Source organism: Mirounga leonina, unplaced genomic scaffold (assembly GCF_011800145.1).
Source record: "Mirounga leonina isolate KUSES-001 unplaced genomic scaffold, KU_Mleo_1.0 Mir_125, whole genome shotgun sequence".
NCBI lineage: Eukaryota > Metazoa > Chordata > Mammalia > Carnivora > Phocidae > Mirounga > Mirounga leonina.
The window spans coordinates 57,256,521-57,275,298 of NW_023270305.1; the positions used below are offsets into that span (position 1 = coordinate 57,256,521).

Consider the following 18,778-nt stretch of genomic DNA (forward strand, 5'->3'; position numbering starts at 1 on the left):
CAGAAGCCAAGTCACACTCCCCGTGGCTGGGTGGCTCCAGGACTGTATATCATTATGAACAAAGGCCTTCTCTCTCTCTACCCTTCGCTTTGGAGTCTCCTGGCCTCCCATTTGTACTGTGCATACAACAGCTTATTCTTACATGCAAATGTTAATGTGATGTATCATACTGATTGATTTGCGGATGTTGACTATACTTGCATCCCTAAGATAAATCAACCTTGATCATGGTGTATGATCCTTTTAATGTACCATTGAATTTGGTTTGCTAATGTTTTTTTTTTAAAGATTTTATTTATTTATTTGACAGAGAGAGACACAGCGAGAGAGGGAACACAAGCAGGGGGAGTGGGAGAGGGAGAAGCGGGCTTCCCGCTGAGCAGGGAGCCCGATGCGGGGCTCGATCCCAGGACCCTGGGATCATGACCTGAGCCGAAGGCAGATGCTTAACGACTGAGCCACCCAGGCGCCCCTGGTTTGCTAGTATTTTGTTGAAGACTTTTGCATCCATGTTCATCAGGGTTATGGCCTGGCCTGTAATTTTCTTCTCTGTGGTGTCCTTGTCCGAGAAGGATAGGTATTATATCTTCCAATGTTTGGTAGAATTCACCAGTGAAGCCATCTGGTCCTGGACTTTTGTTGGGAGGTTTTTGATTACTCATTCAATCTCCTTGCTAGCAACTGGCTTATTCAGATTTTCTATTTCCTCAAGAGTCAGTCTTGGAAAATTGTATATTTCTAGGAATTTTTCCATTTCTTCCAGATTATCCAATTTGTTGGCATATAATTGTTAGTAGTGGTCTGTTACGGCCTTTTGTGTTTCCGTAGTATTAGTTGTAACTTCTTTCATTTTTTATTTATTTGAGCCCTGTCTTTTTTCATCAGTGAGCCTACCTAAAGGTTCATCAGTTTTGCTTATCTTCTCAAAGAACCGACTCTTCATTTCACTGACCTTTTCTGTTATCTTTTTAGTCTCTATTTCATTTATTTCCACTCTGATCTTTATTATATCCCTCCTTCTACTAACTCTGGGCTTCATTTCTTCTTTTTCTAGTTCTTTTAGGTATAGAGTAAGCCAGATCCACAGGCAGCAGCTTTCAAGGTATGTAAATATATAGTCTTGTGGGTCTCTAATCGTAAACCCTGCTGACTTTCAGCCCAAGAAATATGGAGTTATCACCAGGGCGACAACTGCTAAACTCCTGCTTCAGGCATATATAAGTGCCTTTCTGGGAGGCATCCGTGAACTGCTATATGGCCACGGGAGAGCACTAATATGATTATCTCCCTACCCATCCTCCCTTGGGGGCACCTCTGTAGCCTATGAATATATGGCAAACCTGAATCCTGCCCCTCAGGGTGAAGCTCCAGGACAAGAAAATATGCCCTTCTCAAATGAACTCTGGGGGTATGTTTCAGTCTGCTGGTTGTGCAGTGCCCTTGGGGTGGTAACCTGTGAAGGACTGAATATTTTAGGCCCAGGGGGTCCAAAATAATCCCTCCTGGCCACCAGCGCCAGGCGCTCAAGGGGTGTCCCTTGTGTGGGCTGCACATGCCCACTGGTTGGCATGGTAGACCATTGGGGCAGGGTACTCAGCTGGAGCAAGATAGGCCTGGGCTGTGATGGGAGCAGGACACTTCTACCTGAGCTAGCAGGCTGGGGCGGGGGGGGTGGGTTGCAAAAATGGTGTCTGCCAACACCTCTGTCCCCAGAGAGTCCCAACAGGTTCCTGTCTCTCTGGCAGATGCTGTAAGATTAGCAAAAGAGTTTCCTAAGCATATGGTCTAGGCGTCTTTCAGACTTACTTTTGTGCTGGGTCCTGGGATGAATGGGTCTATGCATGAGTCCTTTAAGAGTGGATATTCCATTCCCTAAAGCCCTATGGTTTTAAGCCCTGTTGGTTTTCAAGGCCTCGGGGGCTCATCTCTCTGATGCAGTTCCAAAGGGCTGGAGTGCCTGGTATGGAGCAAAAACCCCTCATTCCTCATGGATAAGCCCTGTATTATGAGATTCCTCCCAAATGTTGGTCTCTAGGCCTAGGGTTGGGTTTCTTGAAAGACCATGTATTGCCTCTCCTACCCATCTCAATGAGGCCCTTTTATCCTTTGTTCTAGAGATGTTTCATACATAGCTGTAGCTTTGTCGTGTTCATGGGAGGAGGTGAGTTTAGGATCCCTGTTATGTTACCATCTTGAAGTCCTCCCAATAAATTGTCTTAATAAAATACTGACAACAGCTATTAGGACCAAGTAGATCTGTGGAAATGCAGGGATGGTAAGAATAAGAATACAATTCATTATAAAGATTTTACAAGAGAAAAACTATATGATCACCAGATACAGAAGAGGCAATTTATAAAATTTCCAAGAATGTTTAAAATATTAGGAAATGTCTTTAACTCGGTAAGTGTTATCAGAAAGAAATTAAGAACTTGTATACAACCCTGGGGACATGGCTATTAAAGTCAGGAACAGAATGAGAATCACCACTATTACTCTCATCAGTGTTCTCAGGTCCTAACCAACAAGATAAGATTAAAAGGAGGTTGAGGAGAAGAAAAACAAATGCAGATGTTCTTCTTAAAAACACTTTCAACTGGTACAAAACAATTAGTTAGAACTAATAAGTGAGCAATAACCATATGGGTATGCCAAAATAAATAGGTATCTTCTCTAGGAGTCAAAAGCTGCCATGGTATAAGCTCATTTCCTCTCACTTTTTCCAGGCTTCCAAGAGCTAGCTTAGCAGTAAATCTGCCCCATCCTGTTGGGTCCTGGCCAAGGTTAAATCTTCTGTTCCAAGGGTATCCCAAATCAATGAAATCTTGAGTAGTGGTTGATCAAGGACCCCCAAAGTCCAATCCTAAGAGTACTTCTCTGGCTCCTTGGTAGTACATGCTAGATTATTATTTCAATTCCTTCAGTGTGTAATCTCTTTGCTCCCTAGGCCCAGCAGTTCCTAGGCGGATTATGCTGAGATTTAACCCTAGCTATCACAACCTCTCAGCTAGGATAAGAAATGAGAGCAACTATGGAAGAGGTCTTTTTGCAAGGGGAGGGAATTGTTACCTCTTATAGGAAGCATGTGCCACTTCTGCAATCCCTGAGGGTTCAGGGGTATCTGCAGAACCAACATCTTCACAGGTACCCCCATCCCATATTTCAAGCTTCAGGATTACCCAACCTAGGACCCTAACTGCATAGCAGCCCCCCTTAAGCTGAACATTCAAATATCTTTAGAGCTCTGTAACTCCGTCAAATCCCATGTCTGTTCTTCCATTGCAGGAAATAAGGACCTTTTTTTGAAGCCCACTCTCCCTCTGCAAGGCAGTAGTACAACTTAATTGGCCAGCTCTGCTATCCTTGTAGGCACTGTTTTCCCCATATTTTTCAAATGCTTGAATCACTGTATAGACAACATTGCCCTCTTATGGGATGTTTTCCTAGGTCACTACTGGTCAAATCAGTAGTCAAGTGACCACCTTGTGCCAAGGACTGAGTAAACTATTCCCCAAATCCCATCTTACTGCCTGATTTCTTATACTACGCCCTGTACCACCTATGTCAGTTCTGGCCCTCAAAGATACAGTTGCCACAAAGGGATTAAACATGTAAGATACTGACTAGAGGAAATGTCTGTGAATGATAAAACAGACAGGCTCAGGAATTGACAGTGACAGCCTACAGACCATAGTACAAGTTTGACCTCTATAAAAGAGGGAAGGTAAGGAAATACTGGGTGGAAAGAGCTTCAAACTACAGTGTAGTTCCAAGAAAGTCTCATCCAGACTGCTACGAAGTTCCCCAACCCAATGTTGCCCATTGAAGGAGTTCTGCACTAGATAGTAAAAGATAAGTATAGTACCAGTGCTATGCTCAGTTAATGGCTGGGAGCAGCTTGAGGTCTTTATGACTTCAGCGCAAATGCAATGGTGGATCCAAAGGGGTAGCAGCTGGCTATCAGTCAAGTATGTTCCCCAGAGTAGGTTCTCTTGAAGGAGATCTAAATGGTGCACTGATATGGCCACCACATCAACCAAATACCAAAACAAATAATAAAACTATAGCAATTAAAACTGTCATACTACAGTTGACCAACTAAAACAATGAAAACAGAGTAGTGAGTTTAGACTCAAATCCACACACGTGTATGTATATGTGTCTGTAGATTTACTAAAGACTATGACTAAAATAACATTTCAAATTATTTCATATATAAATGATATTACAAGTGGCTCTCCATTTGGAGGAAACATTTTAAATTGGCACTTACTTCACATATACAAAAAAAATCCAAGGGAAATATAGAACTAAACATTAAAAAAACATAAAAACATGTTAGAATACCTTTGTCAAAAATGCAAAATTAATCACAGTTAAATATTTTTTTAAAGTATAGAGTCCAAAGGACAAACATAGTAAAAGAGACAATATCAGACAAAAGATTTTAACAAATGTCATTTGCATGGCAAGCAGATGGTAGAGCACTAACGGACCTTAGCAGAACAGAGGAAGTTACGACCTAACTGGCCACAGAGGTGATCAGAGAAGAGAACTAATTATCTCTACACCAAATCAGAAAGGATCAGGGCTCAGAATATGAGGACAGGGTCAAAGTCTATATAGAGAGGGACTACACAACTGGATCCCCTTCCCAATCCCACATAACCAAAGGACTACCATCTCCCTCCACACACACTCACACCCATACAAGCCCTTTGAACACTGCCGCCACGACCACCACCTCAGGAGACTGAGATTTATTTTATAGGAGAGACTTTGATTTGGAGACACTAGTCACAGTAGTGGGAAATTGTGAAAAAAGGTTCAAAAGGAGTGCTTAAGTGAAAGCTTAAATACCAAACAGATGAAGGACCTCTTGCCTCCTTCCTCTGCCTTTACTCTGTCAGAGTATGAGGGAATATCTGGAGAAACTACACTCATCCAGCGAAAAGACTTCTAAAAACATTTGGTAAGGTGAATGGGAGGGGCTGTGATTGAAAAAGAAAATCACCCCCAGGGAAAATCACCCCAACAGTCCATAGCCTTGCTCTTCAGAGTAGAGAGCCAGCCAGAGTTTGGAAGAGGCCAAACCATGGAGAGCTTTGTATGCCATTCTAAAGAACTTTATCCTACAAGAAATCAGAAACTGTTGAATGATGCAAAAACAATATAATATGATCAAATTTGTTTCAAACTATCATTCAGTAATGTATCAAGAATTGACTAGTTAGATAGAAACTAGAGATACCAATCGGGAGCTTTCAAAGATGTAATTTAATCTCAGTTGATTTGATAAGGTAGTTATTAAATTACTTGCTAGGGAGAATGTCAAATTGAGTAGTAAACTTCTAACTTTCAACAGTTATTGAGTACCTGCTATGTTCCACATCCTCTGCTAGGCACTAGAGATAAAATGGTGAGAAAAAACAGTTCCCTGAACTCACAGAAATTTGTCACCTAGATGTAGAGACAGTTATTAATCAGAAATCATACAAATAAAAATAAGTAAAAATTTAAAAAAAGAAATCAACAAATAAACCTAAAGCTACAAGTATGACAAATGCTTCCATTGTAATGGAAGGGTGCATGGTGCTGTAACAAGATAAAACTGATACTCTGGTTGTCTTCCTACATTTCTTTTACCGTATCACATGGTGTAATATCTGTGGGATTTGGGTGGGATTAACCCCAGGCTCCAATGACAGGCCCTGATTTGCCTCAGCCAATCAGTGCTTGACATTCCCTAGACCTCAGATCTCTGGGTTCAAGTGTAGGCATGTGGACCTATATTAGTCTAATCACAATGCAACTGGGAATACGTGAAGAAACTCTTTTTTGCTGTGAATGCAGACTCTGGAACCTTGGGAGCTCTTGGCCACTATCTTAAGATACAAAAGGAGTCAGCCTTAGTATGAATTTGACAGAGCAGAATACAGAATTGAGAGGCAGAAGGAAATCAAGTTCTCACTGATACTGTCAAGTCAATCAAATCTACCCGAGGTTCCTCTTTATCTCCCGATTTTCCTTCATATGAGCCAATAAATTATCTTATCATTTAAACCACTTTGAATTGGGTTTTTTGGTACTTGTAATATTCCAAGGGGATATTGTCTAGACAGGGGAGTCAGAAGGGTCCTTTATGAAAGCGATAACTGTGGCAACATCTGAAGGATAAAGCAAGAATTGCCATGATATGACTGGAGTCACATCAGACAAAAAAGTGTCAATTTTAACTTAGATCAAGTAAGACAAGTTGAAAAATGTCCACTGGCATTATTAACATAGATATCTTAAGTTAGTTTGTAAAGAGCCTTATGATGAGAGCAAGGTGCTGGGGCGGGCAGTGTGACGGAAACCAGAATGGGTTCAATTGAGGAGTAAGTGGGAGGTGAAGAAATGAAGGGAGTATAAACAACTTCAACCCTTAAATAGTTTGGTTGTAAAGGAGAAAAGAAATAGGAATGTGGCTAAGAGGATACAGGTTATCAGTTTTGATGGTTTACTTAAATGAAGAAGACTTAATCACCTTAAGGAAAAAAAATGAGTGAATATAGCAAAAAACTTTCATAAAAGCATTTTCATAAAAACATCTATCAGAAAGGGTGACATTTCAAGGGCATGAGTCAATGAAACAACAACCCAGTTTACCCTATAGAGATTAACAGGATATTTTTTTAAACCCTCAAGAATTAAAAAATGTAACATGCCTTCCAGGGACATTGGCAATGATGGTAGATAGTTTGAACTGTCACAGCTGGAAGAGAGGGTGCAATACTACTGGCACCTGATGGGTAAAAATAAGGGATGCTGCTAAACATCTTGTTTAGCACAGAACAATCTCTCACAACAAAGAATTACCCAGCCCAAAATGTTACTGGTGCTAATGCTGAAAAACCCTACTCTAGGAACTTAACATCAAGTAATTTGGAACACATGAAGTAATTTTGGTAAATCATTTATTATTTTAGGTTGGAAACTACTGGAAATGACACATATATACATAAATAGGAGATGGTTTAAATATACTAGGGTACATGTGTACAGCAATACGTATAGTATTCCATTATATATAGGTTTAAAGACACTGGTTTCTTTATTATTCCTCTCACTACAGCCTCATGGCTTTGTATTTGCTTTTCTGTTTTCTCATGCTCTCTTCCCTTGGGGAAATGTATGGCTGCCTGCCTGCCTCAGAGGCCTTCCTCAATGACACCATTACCTTTCCCAAGCTCACTAACCTTTTGCTACTTTTATTTTTTGGTATTAATATTTATCAGTATCAGGCATGTGTTTGTTTATTGTCTTCCTATACTAGAATGTAAGCTCCATGAGAAGAGGGACCTTTTCTATTTATTCACCGTATAGAACAGTGTCTAACACATAGTTTATGCTCAACCAATATTTGAATGATTGAGTAAATGCAGGAAATAACTCTTATTTCCCAATTTTGTCCAGAGTTAGTTCTATTTGTAGGACATTAACCTCAACACATATAGTGTTAAACTGACTTCTGTATAGTTTTCATTCCTTTAAGTTACATATAACTTACCTGTAAGTTCTTTGAGGGCAGCAACATTTGACTTTGTTCACCCTGTCCCCTCAGCCTTGAACACCTTCCCAAGCCAAAGTGCAAACTCCCACTTAGGGATCCTCTAACACCAGTTCAAAACTTAATCTGTGAAGCTTTTTCTGACCCAAGACAGAAAGGTTATTTTCTCTGGGCTCAAAATGCATTTGTCCACATCAATCACGGCAATTAACGGGCTCTATTATTACATATAACTACCTAATTCAAGAATATTTTCTGAGATCCTCTATAGATTTTTTAAAAATGCGATGTATCCAGATTTTGAAATTATAATTTATTTTTTATCAGGCGCCTGTTCTATGTAAGACGTCTCACGTTTTTAGTGCATCGCCGAAGGCTGTGCACACATACGATCTAGTCAAAACAAAAGCACGTTTTGACGAAACCCCTGAGAAGTAATGACTACAACCCCCAAGATGCGCTGCAGGGTCAACGCGTGCGTCGCGTCTGTTTTCACCTTTCAGACTAATGAGTGGGAAGAACTGACGACAGAACAAGCTGAGAATGTCTTTAAAAATGAAAAGTATTCTATCAAGAACGAACGAGCACTGAAATAAACGACTGCCCAGCACACGACTGGTATCCACCGGGCAACATTTGACAATTAATATGATGTTTGACAACGTGAATGTCCAGAGAATTCCTCCTTCGCTTATTCAGCGCAGAACACCTCCCGATAGATAACGCAAAAAATGCTCGTAAGAGAAACTCAAAAATATCAAAACAATGCTCTTAGATACGTTAGGCAGGTAGGTCCCCTCCACTTCCCTTAACTTCTCTGAAGACTTCTTTTCCGAGGCTACAAACACGGGAAGAGCACTGCATTTCCTGAAGTGGAAAGTATGCTTTTCAATTGCCAGCTACCAAATGCCTAACAGTGAAACGCTTTGGCGGGAAATAGGAATTTGTCAACACACTAATGTACCACATTATAATCGCCTGGTGGTCCACAGAACACTTCCTGAGATGTTTAACAGATTCTACAACGAGTTTTAGCGGGTTTCGGGTCCCCGTAACTTACAGGGCTCAAAGTTCCTACGTATTCACGGCAAGAATTTTAAGTTATTTTTCTCCCATAGGCTGACAGAGTCAGCTTCCATTAGGGAGTGCGAGCACATTTCCTTCCTTTTTGCTCAAGGTTAGTCCCGTCCAAGGATGCGTACCTCCCAGGTATGCTTTACTTTTTCCTCAGAGCTGGGTCCCACGGCTCGTCACACCCCAGGTGCAGCCAGCAACCTCTCAAAGGAAAATCCAAGACCCCTCTCGCTGCCGGCTCAGAAAGGAATCTCGCGGCACCAGACGGGACAGGGAACTCGCGAGAACCGACCACCCCGCGGAGATCCCGCGCCAGCAGGCGGGACCGAGAGTAGAGGAAGTCGCTCTTAGACCCTCCCACATAGGTCCAGTACCCGCCTCGCGAGAACACCGAACACTGCCGGCTGGGGAAGCGCGTGCGGAACGCAGAGGCGTCGCGCATTGGGCTCGTCGGCCGCCGTAGCCCCTGCTAGGACAGCCCGTGCGAGCCTGCTGGAGGAGGAAGAGAAAGGCAGAGAGAATCGGGTTACAAGATGGCGGATCTGTAGTAGTTACGGCGGCGGCGGCGGCGGGAGAGCGAGCTCTGGGGGGCAAAGGGAGGGGAGGGTGGGTGTGTGCGGGGGTGAAGTGAGAGGTTACCGGGACTCTGAGCGGAGGGGTCTCGGTGACTCTTGTTGCCCCTTCCCGCGACTGAACCTTGGGAGCCATGGTGAACTCGGGCCTCTCCGGAGCCGCCGCCGCCGCTGCCGCCACCGCCGCAACCGTCTCTCAAGAGTGAGGGGCGCAGACGAGGTGAGCGAGGAGGCGGCGGCCGGGGCGGTGGGGACAGCAGCCACCATGTCGGATACGCGGCGGCGAGTGAAGGTCTATACCCTCAACGAAGACCGTCAATGGGACGACCGAGGCACCGGGCATGTCTCCTCCACTTATGTGGAGGAGCTCAAGGGGATGTCGCTGCTGGTTCGGGCTGAGTCCGACGGTAAGGTTATTGGAACATAGGATAGGGGACAATCAGTGCCTCCGGTTTGGGCATAGCCCTGGTGTTTAGGCTCTGGGCCGGGTACTGTTACTACCACGTCTTGGGACAACGCTTTGGTTTTGTGCCTGCACTTCAGTACGGTAAAAACAAACTACTTTGTCCGGATTTACTCTCAGTCAAACGTTGATTCTGTTCCCCCGCCTCCTATGCCTATTAAGGATTTGACCCCTTCCTCTCCAGTCTCGCCTTTGAAATGGAGAGAGAAGTGCGGACGGAGGAAGTAATGAGAGACAAGAGTAGTTTTATTCTCGTCCTAGGGAGCTGACCCTCCCCCTCCCTTCATTTTTTGTTTTCTTATCCATTATATGTCTGTTTCAAAAAGCTTAGTGAAACTTCACTGAGTGGGTTGTTTGTTTTTTTTTTTAAACCCATTTTACTAACCTGCCCGGTTTGCCCCAGGCGACAGGTGCTGGGGAAAACCAAAAGGTACCTTTTCCTGCGATTATTGCAGACTGTTGCCACGATACATGCACGCACAAGCATATCTATAGTCTGGGATCCCCCCAGGCTGCCTTTGTAGAGGTTGCCATGAAAAAGTGGGTACTCTACAACCTAAACAAGTTAGGACACCAGAAGAGATTGTAAACTTGTATCCGTTGGTAAATGTACGAGTCATGTGTGAAGAATTTTTAAATTATAAAATGTAGAGCATAATTAAAACCTTTCTCACTGTAATTTGAACACCTCGATTTGAGCAATTATGTGCCGATAATAGAAAAATAACAATCTTAGATTTATTCTTGTATTTTGTACTCTTGCACTTTCCCTTTTATTTTAAATAGTTATGGGCATTTATTTCTATATGAAGTGTCCTTCAGTATGTTAGGGAGAAAAGGATAAAGGCAGTTCTGTAATTTGTGTACTAAGTACTTAGATTCCTGTTGTGGTCCTTTGTAATCTGTTCTGTTAAACTGGAAATGCAATAAAATAACTTTGTTAAAAAGAGCTTGGCTTCAAGTAGTCATTTAGACCTTAAAATTTTCATTTCAATAAAACTTTAATAGACATCTAGTCTCCTTATATTTTGGGTCTGAATGTTGATCTTAGGTGGATTTTTTTCCTTTAAGGGTATATGGGGGATAAGATGGTGTGTTCTGTATGAAGCCCAGATCTGAAGAGAAAAACGTGAATCAGAATACATTTGATTACTTCACATGTCTAGCTAGGGAAGGAGAACAAGTTTGTTTTTTTAAAGTAATATTCAGATATTTTATTCAGAATTTTACGAATTGAAACTTATAAATATTATTTTTTATCTTTCAGGATCACTACTCTTGGAATCAAAGATAAATCCAAACACTGCATATCAGAAACAACAGGCAAGTAGTTGTTTATCTTTAATTTGAAAGACTTCATCTGTGATCAAGGAAGTATTAATCTGACAAACATGGGAAAGCTTTCCTCACAAGAAAAAACATGTTTGGTAAACAGAGTTACACATTCTATGTTTTTTCCTGTAGGTCAAAAGTTTCAAACTAAAAAGTGAAAGTTTTTGTACTGGCAGTAATTTATTATCTTTGAATTGAGCCACTGTTAGTTTATGTTAGAATACAGTGTATTCATTAGTCTTACTTAACTACGGATAGCCAGATATCTTATACTCTGTATACTAAGCCTTTTATTCTCAATCACATTTAAAGGAAATGACATAAAAGAAAATTCAAAGGGGTACTCTTTAAAGCAAGGAAAGCCTGTTTGTGGTGTGAAATTCGATCCTTTGTTGAAAGCAAAGGTAGAGTTTTTGAAGTAGAAGCATTTAAATCCTGTTCTTTAATTGTTGTATATTTTTAATATAATCAGTGGATACTTTATAAAAAGTGTACCTTGCCAATCATGTAATGTTTTCTGTTAATATTTATTGTCTTATTTGGGAAAAGAAAACCTGTGTTGTGTTTCAGTGTGCCCAGTTACTTAACCTGGAAATGGCAGCAGTGATTCAACCTTTTCTTCTGTGAATGTTTTCATTTTTATTATGAAAGATTTCAAAATTGAAAAGTACAGAAAATGTGTGTGTCTGTGTAACACCACCAAATTTAACGATGTTAACATTATACCATATTTGTTTCTAATCTTTGTAATGTTGAGCATTGTGGATAGAGTTAAAGCCCCCTTTGTGCACATCTCATTCTATCCATTCTCCATCCTCCCTATAGGTAACCACTATTCTGAAGTTGATGTATTACTTCTGTACATGCTTATATACCTTTTCTGCATATGTATGTATCCATAAATAATATGTAGTCTTTTGTGTGTTTTTAAACTTTACATGGTTGATCTCATGCTCTTACGTGTACTCTGAACTTTCATTTTTCACCCAACAGTTAACTGGAAGATTTGTTGATGTTAACAATGTAGATTTAGTTGTTTTTTTTAAAACTGTATAGTATTCTTCTGTATGATATACACCTATTGTTAGACATTGGGATTATTTCGTGTGCGTGTGTGTGTGTGTGTGTGTGTGGTGTGTAAAGTGAATATGGCAGAGATTTTTGAAGGAAAAGATAAATTATATTAGGATTATATTTACATCATCAATATCTACTTTCTTCAAGGTCAATGAAAATTTGGATACCCAGAAATAAATACTTCACAATTGGGGGAATGAAATTATGTCTGTTGCACAGCTCGTTATTAGTAAAAGTCTTACTGTTAAACAATTGTTTTGTGTATGCAATACATTTTTAATCATTTCTTTGAAGTATTTAAATTTTCAGTATTCAATTAATAGTTTTTTTTCCTTCTGCTTAGAAAATACTGTTTATCTTTGATGGAGAATCAATTTAAACATTTGTCCTGTATTGAACACTTGAAAAATGTTTCCTATACCTGAGACATTTAAGTAAATTTAATTTCTAAGTCAGCTAAGCAGATGGTTTATTCTCTCTTTGCATGGAATTTTACCAGGTAGCTACTTTTGTTGTTGTCATTGGCCTCCTTTTTTGTGGGGAAAGAAATACTGTTTTGTAATCTTTTTTTTTTCCCCCGTCTGCCTAAATATAAAATGCTCAGAAACTGTGTTCTTAAATGTGACTCCCTACAAATTAATTACAATGGATTCTTCTCAGATTGTGTATAAGATTCTTTAACTGTTGTTACTATTGGAAAGATCACATATGGTGGAGGTTTGTATATAAAGTAGCCCTCCAACATTAGTCCAGAAATACACGATGTTTCATCAGAAACCTTGGGACATGTCTTTCTGTGTAATATCACTCTGATAGAAAACTAAAGTATTGGAGAAAAAAAGTACTTATTTTTAAAGTTTTATGCTATTGGGAAAAATGTTTTCTGTAATCATGTTTCATAATATACTGTTAGGATTTTTAAGTATTTTTTCTAATTGAAATACCTTTACCAAATAACATTAAACTAGAAGAGAACTCTTTGGCACTGAGAATAATATGAAAAAGCTTTGTATGTAAGATTGAAAATTGTGTAAATGGGGTCACTTGTTTTATTTTCTTTATATTTGTTTAAATTGCACTTTTCTAATAGAATCAAAGAGCAATTTAGGGAATCTGTTAAACTTAGTTTCTTTGTTATGGATATGGTTTTTTCATTTTTTTCACCATAATCTTGTTCAATTTGCATTTTTTATCAGATTATAAAAATTGGGATTTCCAAACACATTGGTAGTTTTCTGTGTTCATTAGAATTACTTTTTTAAATGTCATTGTTTAAGTTATTCAATATATTAGTCCATAAAATAGCCATTTCCAAAATTTACATGAAATATATTGATCATTAGTGGGTTTTTAATTTTAAAAAGACTTGAGTGAATGAGATGCTCATAGTTTATAGGATATTTTGCTACAAAATACACTGAATAAATTCAAAGCGGACTATTTAGCATTCTTTTTTAACATTACAGTTCAAAAATGAGCCAAGCTCTGAATTATGGACTCAAAATAAGTTAGAATGAGTTGAGTTGAATGTCAAATGACCCTATATTGATAGGTCATCATTGATTCACAACACTTTCTTGCTTCAGTACTGTGGGCAGTACTGAAGTTGTTAATGGGAAGAAGATAAACTTAAAGGAGCCAATAAACTTGTTAAGCATTTAAACACATTGGGAAGAGAAAAGAATGATGATATAGTGGAACATGAAATAGTGTCTGATACATGTCAAAATTTTAAGTTATTTAGAATCCATCCTACTGATCTGGACTAAATCAAAAGCAGAGTCATAGGGATGTATACTCTTTATATTCAATACAGTTTTAATACAATTTGTGTTAATTGGGTTTAGGAGAGAAGTATAAGGAAGTCCCCATCCTTTGTTTTATTGGGAGACAAGACCTAACAGGTGAAACAATTACATAACAGTAATAAAATATCTGATAAAGGGTTTTAACCCAGTCCTTATTGAAAGCCCATGAAAGCATTTCACAGATGAGGCAGTTAAGGCACAGAAAGGTCAAGTTTCTTGACTGAGATTTTACAGCAGGTATGTGCCAACACAAAATTTATATAAAGCTATTTTATTCCACAGACTTGGGAGAGTAGAAAATTAAAGAAGGAAGAGATTAATTTTCTACTCTCCCAAGTCTGTGGAATAAAATAGCTTTATATAAATCTATATCAATTTCACTCTCCCTGGTGGTGCCTGTTGAAGGAATTGTGATAGGGAAGGAAATAGTACACCTGACACAAAAGTTATTAAGGCTCTTGGCAGCAGAGGTTTCTTGTTTGTGAGCTTGGTTTACTAAACAAAAGGGAGCTATTCTAGATTCTTGAGGAGGGGCCTAACATGATGAAAGTGATACTGTGTTTAGGAAGCAAGTATGGCAATGTCATGAATAATGAATTGGAGGTGGAGAGGGAAATAAAGAGCTTTAGGTAGCAAGACCTTTTACTATAATTCAGATGCAGGAAAATAAAAGTCTGTTCCAGTGTAGTAAATGGAATTGTAAAGAAATAGAGCTCCAATATATTAGCAAGAAAGTGCTGGAAGATTTGGTGAATGATTAAATATGAAAGAGAAGGAATCAAAGGTCACTAGTAGTGTTTTGAGTCTTGGGGCCAGGAAAATGATGGTTCTCTTCAGTTTCTCTCTAGAAACTGAAAAGTGACAAGAAAGCAGGTCATTTGGCTAGTGGCTTGTTCATTCCAAAAAGCAAAAAACCCTCTTTGTTTATTTTGGATAGATAATACATTCACATCTTTAAAAATTCAGAAAGTATTTGGTGAAGTCTCTCCCACCCTGGACTCCATAGTTTCCCTTGCTAGAGGCCACCACTATTACCAGTTTCTTACATACCTACCTAGAGGTTTTATGCATGTGTAAACAAATAGGTACGCAGTCACATACATTTTCCCTTTTATTGTCATAAATGGTAGCATACTATATACTGTTCTGTTATCTTTGGTTTGGATTTTTATTTTTTTCACCCCTTCCACACCTGTGGTTTAGATTTTTAAAGTGCAGTTGAAAGCTTTTGAAAATTTTCAGCAGAGGAATGACACGATCCAAACTAGTAACATCAGTGTGTGGAATTGAAGAGAGGCAATAACTGAAAGAGTAGCTGAAAGATCACAACATAATCCAAGAAGATATAATGTTGAATCGGGTTAAGGTGATGTCAGTGGAGATAGAAAGAGGTGGATGGATTTGAGATATATATAGAAGATAGAATTGACAGGACATGCTGCTGGGTTAGGTATTTGGTAATCAGGAAGAAGATGTAGTCAAGAGGAAGAATAAGCAATTGGAAAGAGTAGAGAATCAGGAAAACATGTTGTCTTGAAACCAAGGGAGAACAGAATTTTGATAAGGAGGGTCAGTCAATGAATGGCTGTTCATACCCTTCAAAGGTAAGATTGAGACTATTCTAGGTTTTAGCTAGAAGAACATTTGCCAAGATAAAGATAGAGGTGAAAGTTTTGAATGCTGAGTTAAAATAACAGCATGAGTTTGTAATGAGTAGGGTCTACTCTAGCTATAGATCAGGAGCAGGAGTGGAGGACATGAATTATTATATTGGAAAGATTGGGCAGTAATGGATAGAGGTATGTTCTGGGTGGTGGTTCTAGAATGGGACTAAGAGGTATCTTTTGGAATGGGACTAAGGAGGAATACTTGGAAATCAGATGGAGAGGGTTTTTAAATAGGGGTCCAGACAGATACCTAGATAAATGTAATGCCTCTGGGCAGGAGGTTGGGAAGCAAGTTATTGAGAACTTTGTGTTCTTTTAGAATTGTTTACATTTTTTATGGGGCATAGTAGCATGGACGTGGGTTTAGAGCTGAATACTCAAGTTTTTTTATTTCATTATTTCAGATTTTCTGAGCTAATTTTCTCTGAACCGTACCTTTTATTTACTTTTTTATTTTATTTATTTTTTTAAAGATTTTACTTATTTATTTGATAGAGAGATAGCACAAGTAGGCAGAGAGGCAGGCAGAGAGAGTGAGGGAGAAGCAGACTCCCCGCCGAGCAGGGAGCCCGATGCAGGGCTCAATCCCAGGACCCTGGGATCATGACCTGAGCTGAAGGCAGCCACTTAACCAACTGAGACACCCAGGCACCCCTAAGTCTTACCTTTTAAATGATGATACTACCTACATCATGAAATAGTTGTGAATTAATGTATGAAAAATGCTTTAGCGAGGTATGTGACACATAAGCTCAATAAGAGAAATACAGTCATAATTTCATCATAATCCTCTTTTACAATGAGGAAAGAAAAATCAAAGAGGTTAAATACTTTGCTGAGTCACAGAAATAGTGGACAGTGAAACTGAGTGGTGCTAATTCTAGTCTGAGGTTATTCCCATTATATCCAAATATATGTGGATTTTAGGAAGATATTAATATTGTTTTTAGCAATATCATCAGGTCTGTCTTGGACTATATGTTATACCATACTATATTTTAAAAATCCATCTCAAAAAAAGTTTAGGTCAGCTACCCACTAGGAGAGCTAGATGTTGCATAATATGTCTGTTAATCTCACTCATTTTCAGACTTCTGTATTGATTTTGAATATGTAAATTGAAGTCTACAAATCTGATATTTCTATTTTCCCTTTTAAAAAAATAAGTACTCCTTTTGAAAAACTTCAGCTCTGTATTGAATTTCGTCAGAGCGATTGGGGCAAAGGTAGGACAAGCAGTAGGATCTCAGCTGTTTCATGAGTGGACTTTATTCATGTTAATGTACTGGAGAGGAAAACTGAAACTGATAATCCATTGGTTTGTTAGACTATTTTAAATGTGTCACAGGTGCCTTTGTGAGTATGATGTAAAAACTGAAGAGACCCTTTCCATAGAAAAGATGTTAAAAGCACCAAGTTTTAGATACAATTCTAAGGTGTGATTTAGACCTTGAATAAGAACCTTTGATTTAAACAGTATTCACCTCAGGAATGTATTTTTAATATTTAAGATCAGAAATGACCATTTCTCATAATAAAACTACATTATGAAAATCTGATTCAGTAAAAGCTAAATTGTCAAGCCTCTCCAGCTCATGTCTTAACTTCCATCCTGGCAGTAGACTTAATCACCTTTCTTATTTTTTTAAAGGACCAGAGCAAATATAACTGACTTCTTCTATTCTCCCTGAAGGCTCATTTTAAATCTGATTTCCATGGAGACATAGTGGTGATTAAATGTTTAGTTGGTAGAGGAAAACTCTTAAGCTTCTCTTAAACAGGCATTAGTAATGTCCCAAAGATGTGTGTGCCACGCACAAATGAGCAAAAAATACAATACAAAGAGCACAGCAGTTGAAAATGGACATTACTACTAAAACTGAGCTTGACTTTGGGATATGTAGGAAACCCTGCCATTTGATACTTTTTATTTTGTTTTAAATATTCTTGTGCAAGTTTTGTGCTCTCTTAACCTAGGAGCTTTTACTGTGATCTTTGGAATAAGCAGTTACAAGAAGTACTTCTTACGGTTATTTTTTGACTGAGATAGTAGGTTTCCAGGGAGGGGAGGAAAAAAGGATGGGATTTGTAACCCATTTTGAGTAGATTTCATAGAGCTGGAAGGTGCCTGCTCTGATGGCAGTTTCCTATCCTGTTAACCAACCAGAGATAGACTTAGATGATGTGTTCAAAAGAATTATCTGAGACCCTTGTTAAAAATGAGGATTTGGGGGCTTCACTCCAGGGGAGAAGCATGGGAATTTGTATATTTAACCATCACCCAAGGTCAATCCTCTTTACATTGAAAAAGGATTCTAAATATAAATTCCATTTAGTTTCTGGGGCTTTGCCTGGCTTAGGGAGAAGACTTTACATTAAGAAGAAACAACAAGAAGAAACAAACAAGAAAATGATGAAGAAGGGGACTCAGTTACCTTAAGTCAGACTTCATTGCTTGCCTGGACTTTTGCTCAGAAGATAGATTGGAACCAAATTGGAAAGGGCCTTGGGTGCCTGGATAAAGTATTCTGGATTTCATCCTGTTGTACTAGTGATCTCTAAATTGGAATGCACAGTATAAAGCACTGAGATTTGAGAAGAAACCTGCCTAGCTATTTAATCAAAAGAAAAAATTGACTTTTGCTAATACTTAATAAGCAAGTGGTCAGAAGTAAAAACAACAACAACAACAACAACACACAGACATGGTATTCTAAGAGTAACACTTACATGAAAAGTGTTCCCTAACTACTGTGAATTACGGTAGCCTGCATGTGCAGATAAATATTTATAGATATTTTCCAATTTAAACTGACCTGTAACCCTAACAAAATGAATGCATGCCATAAAAAGGCCTGAAAAAAAATAATGTAAATGCAAATGAACATGATAATGGTAAAACTGACATTTATACTCCCAGTTAATCTGTCAGCCAAGTAATAATGCAGAAATAATGATAAAATAGATCTCACAAGGGCGCCTGGGCGGCTCAGTCGGTTGGGCATCTGCCTTCAGCTTGGGTCATGATTTCAGGGTCCTGGGATCGAGCCCCACGTTGGGCTCCCTGGTTGGTGGGGAGCCTGCTTCTCCCTCTCCCCCGCCTCTCTCCCCTGTTTGTGCGCTCTCTCTCAAATAAATAAACACAATCTTTAAAAAAAAAAATAGATCTCACAAGAAGTTGCTCCTCCCCCAAAATTCAGATTATTAAAAGGATGACATTAAATATGGATTTG

General features: G+C 39.0%; 1 protein-coding gene and 1 long non-coding RNA gene across 5 annotated transcripts in view; one reads left to right on the forward strand and one right to left on the reverse strand.

The window, feature by feature from the left end:
• The window catches only part of LOC118008110, a 98,920-nt gene extending 89,959 nt beyond the window's left edge, over positions 1–8,961 (reverse strand). Inside the window, exon 1 of one of the 2 annotated variants that reach the window (XR_004678579.1) lies at positions 8,755–8,961. This is a non-coding gene — a long non-coding RNA (uncharacterized LOC118008110). The remainder of the gene's footprint in view (positions 1–8,754) is intronic. The other variant, XR_004678580.1, reaches the window with a different exon arrangement.
• A 268-nt stretch (positions 8,962–9,229) lies between these two features.
• PPP4R3B (protein phosphatase 4 regulatory subunit 3B) overlaps positions 9,230–18,778 on the forward strand; it is a 63,805-nt gene continuing 54,256 nt past the window's right edge. For 2 of the 3 annotated variants that reach the window (XM_035001514.1, XM_035001516.1), the window contains exons 1-2: positions 9,234–9,605; positions 10,929–10,984. In XM_035001514.1, coding sequence (XP_034857405.1) covers positions 9,464–9,605; positions 10,929–10,984 — 198 coding nt within the window. In that variant the 5' untranslated portion in view covers positions 9,234–9,463. Of the gene's footprint in view, positions 9,606–10,928; positions 10,985–18,778 lie in introns of all 3 variants that reach the window. The other variant, XM_035001515.1, reaches the window with a different exon arrangement.